The sequence below is a fragment of the Melospiza melodia genome, chromosome 2, assembly GCF_035770615.1.
Source record: "Melospiza melodia melodia isolate bMelMel2 chromosome 2, bMelMel2.pri, whole genome shotgun sequence".
Lineage (NCBI taxonomy): Eukaryota > Metazoa > Chordata > Aves > Passeriformes > Passerellidae > Melospiza > Melospiza melodia.
The window spans coordinates 62,051,926-62,069,345 of NC_086195.1; the positions used below are offsets into that span (position 1 = coordinate 62,051,926).

General features: G+C 45.2%; 1 protein-coding gene across 1 annotated transcript; it reads right to left on the reverse strand.

Annotated features, from left to right (window-relative positions):
- Positions 1-304: 304 nt before the first annotated feature.
- On the reverse strand, positions 305-16,477 carry LOC134414193 (tumor necrosis factor receptor superfamily member 1A-like). The gene is made up of 10 exons (XM_063148417.1): positions 16,385-16,477; positions 7,281-7,482; positions 6,824-6,952; positions 6,377-6,523; positions 4,408-4,489; positions 4,024-4,091; positions 3,691-3,810; positions 3,329-3,366; positions 2,429-2,555; positions 305-1,855 (listed from the first exon to the last, which is right to left on the reverse strand). The coding sequence occupies exons 1-10, from the start codon at positions 16,421-16,423 to the stop codon at positions 1,554-1,556; spliced, it is 1,254 nt and encodes a 417-aa protein (XP_063004487.1). The 5' UTR covers positions 16,424-16,477; the 3' UTR covers positions 305-1,553.
- Between the last annotated feature and the right edge of the window lie 943 nt (positions 16,478-17,420).

Here is a 17,420-nt window from a genome sequence, read left to right on the forward strand (position 1 = left end):
TACAAATCCAAATGATTCATTGTATATTGCTTAAAAAGTCACTCTAAATGTGCTGGCATTCATATTCTGGAATATCTGAGAAGACCTGAAACTGGAGTCCATTTAAATCCTGCCCTCAGCTAGTTTCTTGTGATGTGAGGTCAGCTAAGTTTTACATACCAAAGTACATAAAACCTGAGTTTGTTTTTTTTTTAAATGTACAAGACCACCAAACCATCTACTCTTGATGCCTCTGTAAGTTATTCCCCTTCGTCTCCCCTCAGCCACAGTCACAGAAAAGAAGCTGATATGAGCAAAACCAGAACAGAGGTAAAAATATTCACTTTAATTCAGAACATTTAGTGTATTTACAATAGAAAGTCCTCTCTGATCAAGGGATTAGAGACTGAAAAACCCATGTTACAAACATGTGGACAACCTGCACCTGGTGCAGGCTAGTTGATTTTTTTTCCATATCTGGTTCTCCCAGGGTAATTCTGGTGAGAAGCAATGGGGAGAGCCTGGAGATGGTACTGGATGGCTCCCACAGCCAAGCAGCAATCACAGTCCAGGAAGTAGTGTGCAGTTATTCAACAGTTGCTAGAACATCTATACAGACACGTACACAGTCCCATGTGCAGTTAGATTCACGGAATCATCCAATGTAGGTGAGCAGGTAGACACAAGCCTACCAGCCTGTGTGCAGGCACAGACTTGCAGAGGTGCTCATGCTACCCGTGCCCATGCAGAGGTGCCACCTCACCCAGGCAGGCGCACACACTCCTTGCCACCCTGCACCTGGACAAACACACAGGCAGGTGTTTTGTTAATGCTAACTTACATGATTTCTAGATACAGAAAAAAAAAACTTGAGGAAAAAAGCACCAACCCTCTCATCTGACTCAATGGCTTGGAATTCTTACTCCTCTGGAACCTGAGGGACATGGTTCGGAAAGAATGATGTCCTCCTGTTTCTCACAGAGACAGAACCAGTTCTGAATCTCCAGGAGACTTTTGCTACAGCAATACCAACTAGTTGCTACTGGTTGACACCGAGAGGGGGCAATCCTCTCCTGCTCCCAGAAACAGGCACATCCTCCTACCACTTCCTCTGAGTCAGATTTAGCAATCAAAAGGCTGCAATATGAGCCACTTCAACTGGTTGATCTCGCAGAAAAATAGATCTGCAAGAAGTGAGTGAGTACTCAGCCTAACCAAAGCACCCTACAAGTTTACCCACCACACGATGTGTGGAGCACCTGCTTCAGCAACAACTTGTCCATAGAAGCTGATCCATGATCAAGTCACTCAGAGCTCCTATTTGCATCTTGCTCAGACTCCACACACCACTTCCTTGATGAGGTGCTTCCCCTCCTTGGGAGAGGAGGTGTTGCAGAGGTATGCCATGGCTTAAAGGTTGAACTATGTGGTGGTTAAGAAGCAAACCTCAGCATAACCTGCTGCTGTCTCCAACAAAACCAGCTGATAAGTGTTACAAAGATGGGGAGATATGAGGAAAGAAAGAGAGCTATGATCCCCTCTTAAAGGTCAAAGGCAGCCTAAGCAGAAATAGATTAAAGATGGTTGCGGAGGCTGCAAGGCTGAGGAGAGTTCTGGTTGAGCAAAGCTTCTTGAACAGCCTCACTGCAGCCACTGAGCTCCATGTGGTTGAGAACACGGCTGATGTGCTCCACGGTGGCAGCACGGCCCATCTGCAGCCTCCAGAGGCGGAGCATTTCGTACTGGGCGTCCCGCAGGCGCCGGTGCTCCAGCTCAATCCGCTCCAGGTCGCAGTCGCTGAGCCCCAGGCGCCGCACAAACTCCTTCCACCGCGACGGCGGCACGTGGTCCACCACCGTGTACAGAACAGCAGGGGCTGTGGACACACAGGGAAACCCTGAGAAGCAGGATTCTTCCACCTCAAGGACAATGGGGATAACCCAGGGCTGGAGGTTGCCCTGGCATCTTGCATTGCCCCCTCTTATTCAAGCCTTCTCCAGTTCTCCAGAGTAATCACACCGACTCCAGACTTGCTCTTGTCTCTCAAAGTATAATGGGAATGTTTCCATATGCTCTTGTATAAGGCTATGAGCAGAGTCAAGCACATTTTCTTAGGGCCTTTCTGCCATACATTCTTGAAAAAGAGCAAATTATTAAAATTATTCTGGGTCACTGCCCATATTGACAGCATGTCAATACATATGGCAATCCATTTTGCTGGTAGGGAAAAGGGACAACAGAAAGGCCTTGCACAGATATTTGGTATATTTGGCATATACAGACTCACAGGCTCTGGGCATGCTTCTGCCTTTCTACTGTGCTGTGCATGGGTACACATCCAGGTCACATACACTGGGTAAGGTCTCTCCAGCATACTCCTAGCTGCATCTGCATAATTACGTTCCCATTTGACTGGGGAAGGAGAGAAGGATGGAGGAGTTTCACTTACTGTCTGGAAGCTGTGTCTTCCTGGCAGATCTGACACAGTCTGGTGAACTCTGGGTTGTATTTAATGGCAATTCTTTTTCCTTCTGGGACTCAGGACGAAGGGTGGAAATTTCATTTTTTTCCTCAACCTGAAAGACACATTACATAGTCCAGAATTACCCACGGCAGCACAATACACCTGTCTCCTGGAAGCAGCCACTAACTTTATATACTAAGATTTATCCAAGATAGATGAGGAGTGGGTGTTGAGATTTTAATCCTTCCTACATGCCTTGTTTCAGCAGAGGACACCAAACATTTCTTTCCAGCAGAACCCAAAGAGTTTAACTTTCTTTTGGCACCATAAAACAGTAGTCCAGGAAATAGTATTTCTTTACAAAATCAAGTAAGGCTGGTACCCAAAATCACCACCATTCTAGAAGCTCCACATGCCATCTTTCCCATCAGCCTCCTCTGTAAGGCTGTGGAAACCCCACCTCAGCTGCTGCCTGGGCACTCTTATTTGCAGAGTTACCTTGGACCTCAGAGAATACTGTGAAGCAGCACTGAGAGGCTTGTGGAGTCAAGATCTGAAGTGAAATAAAATTAATTAAATCCTCCAAGCCTGGGGTACATAGAGAGAAAAGGGGATTAAGGATCAACTACCTGAACAAAATGCATCCAGGAAAAAAAAAAAGCCAGGAGTTTGAAAAGCATCCTCTAGAAGAGGGGAAGTAAAGTGTTACTGGCTCCACCTTCTACAGGAGAAGACTTCTGAGTTAGACAGCCCTATTACTCAGCTCACTTGAAAATACAATGCCTGAAAACAGCCCATGGGGAAAAATATTACTCCAGATCCCAGGGTAACATATTTAAAAGTGGAAGGTAAACTATATATATATATACTCATCATCTTGCTCACCTCTGATACTGGCTCCTTGGTTGTCAGTGGCAAAGAAACTTCAAAGAAAGAAAAAAAAAAGAAAGTAGAAATTATTTTCACTTCCTCTTGTCCCAGAAAAAACTGGAAAGCAGCTACTCACAATCCTGCCCTCAAAAATGTTTTATAGCAAAATAAACATCCCAGAAATAAGCTCAAGTGTACATCCAGTCATAGCTACAGGCCTGGATGCAGAACTGCAATAACGGCTATTTAATTCTTGTGCTACTCTGGCCTTGCAGCAGAGCAGAGTCAGGGGATCCCACTTTGTCCCTCACACTCAAAAGCACACAGAAATCAGTGTCTATCCCAGCCAATATCACTGCTCATGCCACTGTACTCACCACAGGAGCAGAAAGGCCCTGTCTTACGTTTCTGGACCAGCTTCCCTACTTTACATGCAATGCAGAGGACGAAGATAACTCCAAATATTGCAACAAGGGTGCCAAGTACAAGGTTTCCATCTGGACAAAAGGAAGAGAGCAAATGCATGAGTGAGTAAGAAAAGAGGAGGTAAGTGCTAGAGGAAGAACAGCAAGTGGAGATTTGCAAATGGTAGGGAGAAAAAGGATAAAGGTTTGACAAAGTGGAAAATAGAACCCTTTACAAAAGGCATTAAGAAAACAACACCCCACAATGAAAAGATTCCAGTGCCCTTCAGTCCCCTGAGCACTCACTCAGCCCAGATGAAGTCGGTGAGGTAGTGACTGGGCTGGGACACAGCAAGCAGTCTTCTCCAGTGCAGCTGAAGGGGCAAATCAGAGAGGTGAGCACATGTGCAATGAAACTCTGGCCATTTCCAACCTCCCTAATTAACAGACAAGTCAAGATGAGCCTGCAAAGCAGAGCAATGCAGTGTGACTAGTGACTTTGGGCTCTTAGTGGGCTAATGCCCACATGGAGGAGACTGGGGGTGAAGACCTACTTGCCTCAGAAAGGCAATTAGAATATTGTAAAGTTATGCCTAGATAGAAAGTGTCATGAGAAGAATTTCCTCCCCCCATGAAGCTCCTGCTGTCCTTCCTACTCAGTGGTGGGGCATACAGAGTAAAAAAGCTCACCTGTTGCAAGGCTTGCAAATATTACTACGTGACAGGAAGAATTGAGGCTTACACCTGCAAATTGCATCTTTGTTCTTTGAACCTGTAGAGGAAAAAAAAATCAGAAACTGTTGCCATAATATGGACAAAGAAGAAAACAAAGGGGAAAAAATCAGCTTCAAAATGGATGAAAGATTATCCTTTTTTTAAGCCTGCTACTGAAAACTGCTACTGAAGAAGAGATAAAGGAATTGATCTATATATAAAAACAGAGTTGAGGGAGGATAAAAGTAATAAAAATAAGAGTGCCTCTGTCCTGAAGGTGGGCACCCCTGTAGAGGCTTGGAAAGGGACTATAATTACAGAGCAGCTGAAATTAGTGTAATGCGCAAAAAGCAGTAAAAGTCACCCAAGTTCAAGCATGACAGGAAGGGGAAACCACATTAGTCAGGCCAAGATGAGGGAGAAGTGGTCCCTGAGCAGCTGGGACTGGTGAGGAAGTCAGTTCAGGGCAGGGAGAAATCATTACAAGTCATGGGACGCATAAGCATTCTTCTGATGCCGTGAGTGGAAGGGGTAAGAAATGAAAGAACTCTCACTTCTAAGCAAGGCACAGGAGAGAGCCTGAATAAAACAGGTGTGGGGAGGAGCAGGCAAGAGCAGTGATGGAAGGACATCAAATTGCACGAGAGAAGGGGAAAACGTACTAGAACAAGGAGTATGCATTCTGTTATGAGTGAGGGAGGGGACTGAAACAGTTCTACATCAGCCAAGAGGGAAGGAAGCTGCTCAAGGACAGTGTGCAATCACGACCCTTGAGGAGAAGCTTAAGCATGGAAAGTGTGACAAGATCATTGAACACTAGAGGGAACACATTCACCAGTGAAACAGCAAGCCTCACACTGGGCAGGGTAAGAGATGGAAAAGGGATCAGGAGCAGCACAGTGCGCAAAGAAGACAGGATAGCTTTAACACAAGGTAGGATGTGGCAGCAGCTGCACTGGAAGCATGGGCCTGCTAGACAATTAAAGAACAATGACTAAATTAATTATAATTGTATCTTTGATACAGATCATGAGCAGCTGAATAAGATGTTGAGAGGGGAGTGTGTGTCCTTGGACTGGAGACAGCCCCTAAGGAATGTATGTACATGCAGATTTGGAAGACCAGTCAGGGTGTGAATGGGCACGGATGTGTGATGTCTTGTTTGGCTGCACAGTCAGATCCACTGGTGCAACCTTATAAAAGAGCTAATCAAGGAAATAAAGTCAGTTCACGTTGCATCCAATAGTGACTCATGCTTTCTCAATCCTCACATCAAAAGAAGACATTTAAGGGACATGGAAAGAATTAGACTACAGACAGCAGTGTTTGTTAAGATCTCTGATTCCTGACTTTGGGACAGCTAACACAAGTACTTCTCCCAGACACTGGCATCATCCCAAGGTAATGCCCAGTTCCACTGGGTATAGTTCAGCATTACTAGCAGCTCTTTACTTTAGAACACTGTGGTTGCTGAGCAATTAGTTCAGTTCAGACAAGCAGTTCAGCTGGGCACCAGGGCCAGAGGTATTTTCGTCCATCATACTCAAAGTGCTTCTAGCAGTTGGTAGGGAAAATGCAGTGAGCATCAGGAGAAAAACAAACAAGGAAGGCAAAAACATAAAGAACATAAAGATCTTGCTTCTAGAACATAAAGATCTTGCTTCAGGACAGACAAGGCAGAGGCACCAAAATTAAGTAGAAAGTAGCTCCTCACAACAGCTAAAACCAAGAAACAGTTCAAGGACAAAAGAAAGCAGCTATGATAGGAAACAGGGATTGGTGCCAGAGCAGGCAAAAAACAGGAGTCTTTCTGGGGAAAGAGGGCAGACAAACCCCAGAGTTGTTCCAAAACCACCATCCTTCCCGTGCAAGGCACTGCAGCATATCGGAAATTCTACCCTACTACAGTACATCTGCACTGGAGCCATATCCATGCCATACTCACAGCTGGTAATAATCCCATTGGCACACAAGCTGCAATTCCTGCACTGGAAGTATTCCGACTCAGAATCAACCTGATACTGATTCTTCTGACAGCCACAGACAGTATCTTGCTTTGGGGTGCAGGGTGTCTCTACTATCTGCTGCAGTGCTGAGGAAAGAAAGGAGAAATTATTACTCCAGCCTCCACCTTCAACTGAGAGCACTGTCATGATCATAGGTATTGTTATCCCCTAATTTTCACAGAAAAAGGCCAGAAAGGCCTGCAAACTGTAGCTCAGACAGTTCTAGTTTGGTAAACCTTATCCCTGCTGTCCCAAATCCATCCCCATACACTGTCTTACCCATTCAACTGCTTACTTTTCCAAGCTCCCTTGCCCGCCTTGCCATCCCCTCCAGCCCTCATCCACCCCCATTTTCCTCAGATCCTGCAGATCTGGCAGTGCCTCACCTGTACGGCAGCGTTTGCACTGGAAGCACTTAGACATGGTGTTATCAACAGCTGTGAATGTGCCATTGGCACATGGGAGACAGACAGTTGCCTGGTCAGGCCCTTCACAGTCTTTTGCCTTGTAGGTACCTGCAAGAAAATCACTTAGCAGAGCTCTGAGAGGAAGGCAAATGCAGTGTCTTAGGGAGGACAGGAGTCACTGGCTCCTCAAAGAAACCCTGGAGTTGATGCCATAAGGACCAAGTATGCTTCCCCTCACCAGTGTGAATGACACTGACAGCCCATAAGAGGAGAAAAGGAATAAGAATAAATAAAAGAAATAAGAATTTATCTGGGTAGGGATAGGTACCAAGCGAAGGGAGAGCTGATTTGCTGTAGGAAAGAGACAGTTCGAGAGTGCAGGACCGGGAAATGCCTCCCAGGTGAAAGTCACTACTACTGCATTTATTTAGTGTACCTGCATGACACCTCATGCAGCAGTGGGTCTTTCTGGGGTGTAGGTATTGTCCCAGTTGACAGTGCATCTGTTTCTTTTCTCTCCTCAAGGGGTTAGAGGGGTCTCTTCCATCCAAAGCCACCCGACGGACTTGCACTCTATATGCCACTGGAGTAATTTCTACAGATTCCTTTGTCAGCACACAGACAAATATTAGAATAACCTGTAAATAGAGAGGGAGGGAGGGAGGGAGGGAGGGAGGGAGAAGAGAGAAACAAGGTGAGAAAACATTATATCCTGCTGCACACTGCACCTCTGATTTCAGCACTTAGAATTACATCATATCATGAGTTCAGCTTACTTGGTTAATTCTGGTAATGGGACCCTCCACTGGCAAATATATGTGGGGAGATGATCTACAAAAATAAACCCCAACAAACCAATGCCTGCCATCTGTGATATTAATATACCGTTCAATGGCCTCTATGGTAAACTGGTTGTATATAAAACAAATATTTTTCATGATGTGCATTTTATACATGGAATGCCTTGAAAATGCTGCAGCTTGCATAGAAGTTACACAAGAGCAAAGAAATGTTTTTATTAAGGAAGGCAGTAAAGCTGTCCATGTAGAAACAGTTCCACAGAGAAGAATGCATCCAGTACTTGCAGTTCCACTGAATAAATACACAAGATGGGAAGTTTGGAATAAGATGGCAAAAGAGGATGGCACTGCCTACTAAGTACAGGAAATCTTACAAAACGCCTCCTGAGCAAGCCAGACCTAGTAACATGGGAAAATTAGGTTTTTGATTTCTCCCTGTGTCAAATGTACATTCTTCCTCTTAAACTGCAGCTGTTAACAATCAGCCCGTACAATTCAACACAAAAATGAGCAGCTTCTTCTTTTTTTAACTCTGTTAAGATTTGATTTCTATTTTTCCACTTGAAAGTTACTGTTATCATGCCTATCTTAACAGAAATGTTAGGATTGGCATGACTGCCACATGACTGTAAGAGAGGGTGACTGTACACCCACACACACATGAACCAGGGGTTACAAGCACAGCTGCACCAATAATGAAGGATGCTGTTCCCTGGACACTGTTTGCAGGACACTGTTCCCAGCACTGAAATTGAGAAATATACTGTTTATGTAATGGCCAAAAGGCCTCCCCTCTGGTAAGAGGACAGCATAAATGACTCATCAGCAAAAGATCCTCTACCAGAAGGATGGTAATGAGATTGCAGTGTATTGCAGACACAACCCCTTTGCTTCTTGGCCCAATAGAAAAACAGACCTCAGGCATGCATTTCAAACATTCAGATAAAAAAAAAAAAAAAAACATACAACAATAAAAAGGTTTAAAAATTCCCAACAAAACAAAACCAGGTCAAAACATGGTCCAAAATATATGAAACCTGAAGTCAGCAAGTTTCTACAGCAAGGACCTATCCCATGCCAACCAATGACTCCTGAAGAATATGAAAGATTTGTTGAAAAACTACTTTATGGTACCATGAAGAAGTCCAGCAGCATGATGAAGCCTTGACAACTTGCATCCCTGGTCATCCTCTTTGCACACAAGTGATCCTGGCCACACTGGACATCCATGTGTTGATGCTTCTGAGTATGGTACAGATGTACCAATGAACTCTGTACATCAGATCAAGTGAATGATGAAAATCAACTAATAACTTTTGCAAATAAACACCGCCCTGCCAATATAATCTCACACAAAGTTTTACTATACTACCTTCCCTGCAATTGTAATGTTTTCCCAGCTTGTTTTTTTGAAACTGTTTTGTTTTGAAGATGTCCAGCATTACAAGCACATCTTCAGAATTCTTTTTTTTTCCTTTTTTTGCTTTTTCAGCTGGGAGACTTAGAGCAAAAGCAAAGTAAACCAATAAGGGTAAACCACAGTCATGATACCAATTTTGTGGTAGCAAGCTTACCAAAAGATACATAGAATGAAATGGTTATGACAGCCCTGCACTGTTATGTTTCTCTTTCAGAATTAAAGCCTTGGGGGAGAAAGGTACACACCCAAAAGCAACTTAAAACCTCAAGAACGATGGAGTTTGCAACTTTGACAGAGCTAAAACATTGTTTTTTGGAGAGTTCTGACACATTCAATAGACCAGATGCTAAAATGGTGAACCGGAAAAAAGAGAACCACATATTTAAATAGATATCATTTCAGACTTCATTAGTTGACCACAGAATAATTGTAAGCACTCCAACAACTCCTCAGCAGAACTAAAAATTGTTTCAGCAGCTGACATTACAAGATTTATTGCTTGCAGGAAAACAGATAGAAGATCCTTCACACAGATGGTCTGACACACAGTAACAATAAAAAACATTCTGATTCTCTAGCTAGTGATTAATCCCTTGATACGAAAACATAAACAGTCACTCCATAAGTCACACAAGTCATCAATAGAAAGAAGATAAAAGCATGAAAGATTAAGCTAAAAATACAGAGAAAATTGGTCAGATACACCTTCAAAGACAAAAGAAAACAGAAGTGGTTTTAATTTTTCAGATTAAGTGAAAACATGTCTGTAAGTGTCATCAAAGCAGAGTTAAGATGGTACTGAACACAATTTGAAGAACAGAATGTCACAGGCCAGGAGTGACTCACATCCCAATGACTCGGCCATCCAGCAAAATCATTCACATGATGGAAAAAAACCACCAAAACACCTCCATCTTAAGCAGCTCCCCAAGGCATTCAGCAATACACTGATTTATACCAATGAACAGCTTCATCAAATTCAGGTAATACATGAAATTAGAACAGTCTGTTCTGTTTCAGTTGGAAGGCACATAACTCATGGTATATGAACTGTAACAACCATATTACAGAACTGATGGACTACAGAACTGATCAAAATCCTCAGCAAAACCAATCTAAGAGGATATGAACATGACCACACAGCAACCACTTGGTAGTGAAAGAGTGACCCAATGAAGAGCAAGAAGACCATATAATAATGCTTTTTGATCCAGATTGTTGCTTGAGGGATAGGGAGTTTAGATCATAAGGGTGATATTGCCCAGGAATTTCTTTGTTGGGGATCCCTCTTTTGAGGCACCTGGCTTAAGCTACCATGGGACACAGTTGATTTCTACCAACAAATCTGTCTGATGGAAATGAGAGCCTGATTTTTAAAAATTCTTTTGCAGCTCCCCTCCTCTGGACACATTCAAGGAAATGTGCCAAAATCCTTAATTTGTGAGGCTCCCAACTGCTCCCAGCACTGCGGGTGAGGCCGCAGCAGCGCTGAGCACGGAGGGTGATGGATGATCCCCCTCTGCCCGGCTGTGCTCTGTGTTTGATGCCCCCAGGACACGGTTCCTGCCCTCTGGGCTATGCCCTGCTGGCTCTCACTGAGCTGCTGCTGCCCCCAGCACCCCCAGGGCCCTCCCTGCAGGGCGCTCTGCAGACACTCCTGTCACAGGTTGTATTTGTGCCCAGAAGTAACCCTGTCCCCACATTCAGGATCCAGCATCTGGACTTGCTCAATTTCATTCCAATAATGATTGCTCAATACTCCAATTTATCTAGAATAAATACATTGAACAGAACTGACCCTAGAATTGAGCCCTGAGAAACACTGCTGGTGATCAGTCGCCAGCCAGATTTAGCTCTGAAGCCTCAAGTCATTGATAAGAGTTTGCCAGGCAAAGTTTAGAAGTCTTCTGCAAGTGAAACAAGCTGAATATCCATTGTTAGGTGTACAACACACACCACTTGCCAGGATCAAAAAAACCAGCACCCACTAAGCAATTTCACAGAGATAATGTGTATTACCTAAGCCAAGTGGTAATTCAAACCACGTGTGATGCACACCACTGATTCACACCTACTCCGCCTTTTCAGTCAGCAGGGACTACCAGGGAAAACAGAGTCAGCAGAAACTCTAGGGTTTACTTCTGAAACTACTGCAGGAATAACCAAAATACGGCAGAACACTGCTTCCTTAAAACATTCCACCCCCCCTCTGGATGACAGCTGCACATTTCCTCACACATAAGGCAACCCCAGTTCCTTCCCTGCCCTCACACCAGCACTTACTGCCCAGCACTTCACCTACAATGAAAAAAGACAGCACAAGCCCAAAAGTTCTTCTATGCAATGCTTTGACAGCTGAGACAGGAGTTAGGAGCCTTTCCACAATTTTCACACTCAAATATTCTCGAATTACTTCCACCACTACAATTTGCACAAGGGTGGAGGGAGCAGAACAGTGACACACAGGTCATTTTGCTATCTTTAATACTGTTGCTTCAATATTTCTTGAGAAAACAGTACACCATACTACTAGTTATAACTATCTGTACTCTGTTGTAAATAATTGTGAATTAAGTCTTTTAGTCTCAGCATTATCATCATCAATGAAATCAGTATTTTATTCATATAAATATATTTTGTCATCCTTAATCCTCATGGACCAAGTTGCACGAAGATTCCATTGTAATAACTCAATCAACCACTTCTCTCAAAAAAGGCTTCGAGTTTGCAAATTCTATTTTTAAACTAATTAATTATCAATTACGTGCAAATAAGAGGCATTATGAGTTATTAGAGTGTCTCAAAATATTTTGTAACAGCAAGTTACCTTGGCTTAAGAATCCAGCATGATACACACCCCATGCACAAGTATTCTACACATAAATCATCTTTAATCATCATCATAAATCATCTGTCAGCCTTTTTAATGAGTCATAAAAAATTAGTCAGCTTGGAGGCTTGGGCAAAAAACAGTACTTGCTCAGACTAATGAGCTACCAAAGAATTCAGAGTACAGGATTTACTCTTATGTTCTTTGTCTGGTTAAGCCATTTCCAAAAGCTCTTTGAGGTTTGCATTTGTTTTAGTTTGCTATACAAAGATGAAAGGGAAACCAGAACTTCTGCTTTACACATTGAGAAATGTGCATGAAAGCAACATTTACAGGAAGCTTTCATCATTGCTCTCTAAAAGCTGGAAAGGACAAAAGAAGGCTACAAGAAATACTATTATAAATAATCCTCATTTTATGAAGATCAGATGAAATAATATTGTATTTCAGGCCTTGTCTAAATTCAGGAGACTAGTAATAGCTTTGATACAATGAAGAAAGGCCTTAGAAATCTTAACATAAAAATCAAAAGAAAACTGTGATTATCTATAAAGATTGTGGAGTTCACATCATTAAACATCATAAAGTATATAAAGTTAGAAGGCTTTATTTCATGTTAGTAAAGATTAAGAAAATAATGGAGAAGTCAGAAGGCGATAACAACCATAAGAAAATTTCTTTGGAAGCTTTCCCTCCAAGGACACTGTGGTGGACACTGTGTCAGAGTGCCACGTCCACTGACCCTCAACACCCAGCACTTGGCCTGCCCGTGCTCAGGGCTGAGTTCCACTGTGCTGCTGTACGGCCTCACATCAGAGCACTGATGGAGCAGGAGCCAGGGGAAGGCTCAGGGGATCCTTACTTTTCCATCCTGAAATGATTTTCAGCTGGGCATGAGCCCTGGGCCCCTGGCCCATGCTGTGCCACAGACCTGCTCATGCCCCTTGCCAGTGACTCACTAGGTGAACTTCTAAGTCAGGTGATTGTCAAATGCTGAGTCTTACTCATTGGAACAGATATATTCCTGTTTGGTTTAACAGGAAAATGTTGTGACATTGTTTGAGATGTGCTTTCCACCGTCAGGTTCCTAAGAGCACAACACAAGGATATGTGTTAGCGAAGGAAGCACTCAGCTATCCAGGGATTACTGAAGAGGACATGAGGCATCTGCCCCAAATACAAACAAAGCCTCTTTGTGATGACTAAAGAAAATGGGCAAGAAGGAGCAAAGTGACAACACTGGGTTTACCACAAATAATACTGCTAATGCAGAAAATTGATTACTTAATGAAAAGGGAAAGGCATCCAGACTGACAGTGCTGGTTACTTGTGAGAACAAAAACTGCCACGTAAGTGTACTTAGCACAGACCCTAATATAAACATTTAATTTGGCTAGAAACAGTCAGTCCTAAAAATAGAAATTGAAACTAGATTAATATGCAGTTAAAGTTCAATTAATCTTGTTGAAAACAATGAGAAATGCAATCAAATGCTATGAATTATTAGGAAAGGATGCGAGAGCAAAACCAAGAGTGTTGTTATGACAATATATAAAGGATTGAATTTGACTGTAGTTCTGGTCCCCAGTCTTAAGAATATAAATTAACTCAGATATAATACAAAGAAAAGTAAAAAGGACCACCATTGGTACAAACTGACTGCCACAAAGGGAAAGATAAAATATACCAGTCCATAAAAGAGACACCTGAGCCAAGGATCCTGTAGCAGGCTCAAAGCCACGAATGCCAAAGAGAAGATGAACTGGGATGAGTGTTCTCTGTCTCCTCCAGTACAAGAACTAAGAGGCATCACATAAGACAAGCAGCAGAGAGGTTCAAAACCAACACAGGGAGGTACTTTTACAGCCAACATGTAGCTGAGGTGTGGGCCTCCATGACAGACTGCTGGCTCTGCCAGAAACCTGTCCTGGTTCCAAAATTTATCACCACACCCATGGGAGAAGGAAAAACAAAAAGCCACACTCAGGGATGCAAAATATGAAGACGCCATTTCAGCTTGGAAATTCCTACAGTCCCAGCCCCCTGGAAGCCAGGAAAGTATTCTTATTTTTCATTGCTGTACACTTGCCCTGCTCCAAATCCCTTGGCAGACACCTGTGACTGGTCACTACTGGAAACAGGCTGGTGGCCCAACAGCTCTTTCTTACAATGCACTTGGTGGCCTGGTTTTCAATTTTTATATAATGTAGCTTCTAACTTCAAAATGGCAGTTTCTCCCTTTACTTTGAAAATAAATCAGTGCCAGAAGTACCCTTATGGCTATTTTGTCTTTTTTCTTCATAAAACAGAATTTTCTTTAATAAATGAAACTTCAATTATATTTTTTAATGAGACAGAAAACACCCTGGCCTCAGTGAAGACAGATGCAATTTTGTCCACTGTAAAAGTTAGGAGTGCATAGGGAAAACACAGAGCACCTGAAAATTAATTTAAGGACAGGCAGAAAGAGTGAATACATGGAAACAGGCTACAGGAAATTTTGAAGAATCACAGGAAACATACAAGAATCAGAAGAGTAGAAGGGAGGCATTAGGGGACCAAGAAGGGCTATGAGGGCAAACAGGATGATATGCAATGTAAATGACAGTGGATGGGCATGCAACAGAGTGAGACTTGAAACTCTGGGGGGGAAAAAAAGAGAATATGATTTAATTGAAAAGATAAACGTTATCTGTAGGGAGTAGAGTGCTATTGACAACTTGAAATGACATGCAAATAGGAAGGGAGAAACATCTTCAAAAAGAAATCCCACTGAAGGACACTTCCTCCAGTGCCTTATTTAACTGAAGATAATATAATGATTTTGGGGAATCCAACAGATCTTTCTCTTTTTGCCAACTGAATGAATAATATCACATATAGTACCAATTTGCACCAAAACATGTGCACCTCTATTCTTAAGCCAGAAATACACTTTTCAGGTTTGCTATCTGCTTTGCAATCTGTCCATAAGTCAACATAAGTCCATAAGTTTGTGTGTCCTACCAAGGTCCCAAGGTGGTAAGTGATGCACAACTAGAGTCAAGGCATTCCTTCTCTCCAGTTTGAGCTGTGTTGTCCTGCCACTGCTAGCTTTAAGTCTACTACGAGGGTTTCCAAACTTTAAGCGGTAAAAAACCCCCAAGACCAAATCCAAACCCTTCTGGAAGGTAACTTTGCCCGCATTGCAACTTTCTGACCACAAATTAACAACTACGCCAACATTACAAGGCCAGCGCAGCCAAGTGCAAGCACGCATTACCAGGATGTTCAAGTGTTTAAGGACAACAGTTTGACCTCGTAACTTCTACAGCAGAATTTATAGCCATGTCATGATGCCGAGTGACACCACTCCGCTGTCCCAGCTTTAGCACACATCCGCTGATACTCGATAGCCATTCACGTCTGGCAATCAGGCTATTCATAAAACTCTCCGATATCTTTTAAAACTTTTTCGCCCGCAAAATCACAACAGGCAGCTTACAAAGCCCGGGCAGCCTAAAGAAGATCTACCAGCTGAAGAGCTGAACTTGCTCTTATACAAATCCCGTGGTTTGGGGCGTAGCTACAGCCCTCTAATCTTTGTTCAGACGCCCGCAGAGTGGCATTTGTGTGCGCCCGGCTGCGCAGCAAAGCGGGGGCGGCTCATCGCCGGTCCCCGCACAGCGACCGAGGGAGCGGAGCGGCTCCGATCCCGGCCCGGCGCTCGGTGTCCCGGAGCGGAGCGGCTCCGATCCCGGCCGGGCGCTCGGTGTCCCGGAGCGGAGCGGCTCCGATCCCGGCCCGGCGCTCGGTGTCCCGGCTCGGGCGGCTCCGATCCCGGCCCGGCGCTCGGTGTCCCGGCTCGGGCGGCTCCGATCCCGGCCCGGCGCTCGGTGTCCCGGCGAGCTCCGCCGCCCGGACCCCCCGCGCGTTAACGGCCGCGCCGCGGGCTTCGGGGAATCCGCCGCCGTTCCTGTAAGCCCAGACGCCTTCTCCCTGAGTCAGGGATAAATCCCGGGAACGGCGCCAGAGAACTCGGTGCCCAGCGGAGGGCGGGAGGCGGCGATCCCGGCGGTGCCGCTGCCCCGCGGGCACCCGGCGGATGGCGCGGCTGCGCTCCCGGTCCCGCTACCGCCGCTCCTGCCGCTCTAGCGCCGGCACCAGCCTCCCCTGCGACGACGACCGCCCGCCTCGCCCTGCCGCAGACTCCCCGAGCCTTCTCCCGCCGCCGGCCGCCCCGGCATGGGGCTGCCGAGAGGAGAGCCCCAGCACCCCGGAGAGGGCGAGCAGAAAGCGGGCTGGGCGCAGAGCGGCAGCGATCGGGAGCCCGACGGCGGCCGGGAGAGTGGAAGAGAGCCCGGGCCCGAAGGCTCGACGGCGGACACCGCTCGGCGGACCCGCGGCGAGCTGCAGATCGCCGGGACCGGAGGCGTCGCCGGGCGAGGCGGTGTCCCGCCGGCGCTCGGCCCCGCTGCGCCGGGAGCGGCGAAGCCCCCGCCGTGCCTTACCGTCCCCAGCGAGGAGCGGGGCAGCGCCGGGCCGCGCATGGCTCCGCGGGCCGCTACATCCCCGAGGCAGGGTGCCCTGCGCGCAGAGAAAGCCGGCCCAGCCGTACCCAGCGCCGGCCGGAGCAGCGCGCAGGCTGACTACCCCGTCTCCAACTTCCTGGCAGCGGCAGCAGGAAAGAGAGCGGCGGGCGGGAGGCGGCCCGGAGCCCCGGCGAGCCCCGCCCGCCCGCCGCCGGGCCAGGACCGGCGTCGGCAATATTCCCTAGAAACCCCGATGGACGAGCTGAAGGAAAGCGACGGATGGGGCATCGAGTGGATAAAGCTGCTAGAAAACACAAGGGAAAGGAGTCAGAGGAGGTCTGCTGAAATCTTAAAGTTCTTGAAGCAGGAGTATTTCACTCTTCAGCTGTACTTTCCACGTGAAAATTAACCATGTACTTAGAAGAAAAAGACTTTTTGCATCTTAACTGCCCTAATTTTAAAGAAAGGCATTGTGCAGCCACGATCAGCATTTTTAGAGTCTATATGACCATCCTGCAGTTTTTAATTTAAAACACACCTTCTCTTGCATGCTCCAATGAACCAACTGTACAGATAGTGCAAATATAAGCAAAACCAACATGATATTCTGTGTAAGCCCTGCTTCATTTAATATATCCTCTTAGCATGTTTGAAAAACAAAAATACAGCTAGGAATGAGTGGCTAATTGTTAAAGAACCCCCCTTGATTTGTTGCCCATTAAGACTTCCCCTTGCTTTCTGGAATTGTCTCTATACTCCAGTAAAAGACATTAGATCAAGTTACTAAGCATTTTTTTGGAAGAATTTCCCCATTTCAGTACAAAATGGGTACAATTCACTCCATGGACTGCCTGAATTACTGCGGAGAAATCCAAACCCCTCCTCAGACTGATCCTACAATGGAGTTGCTTATCTGCGGTGTGGAAGCCAACGACAGCACGTGCACAGGAGAAAACAAGGAGGGCACTTTTCCACACTTTGGCTTGGAACAGCTGTGACTTCCCAGCTGCAAGTC

Excerpts from the sequence above, each read along its gene's own strand:
- LOC134414193 (XM_063148417.1), bottom strand. The coding sequence starts at position 16,423 with ATGCGCGGCCCGGCGCTGCCCCGCTCCTCGCTGGGGACG. Across the intron at positions 4,490-6,376 it reads CAATGGGATTATTACCAGCT|GTTCAAAGAACAAAGATGCA; the intron begins GTGAGTATGGCA and ends TTTCCTCTACAG. Across the intron at positions 4,092-4,407 it reads ATTTGCAAGCCTTGCAACAG|CTGCACTGGAGAAGACTGCT; the intron begins GTGAGCTTTTTT and ends TTGCCCCTTCAG.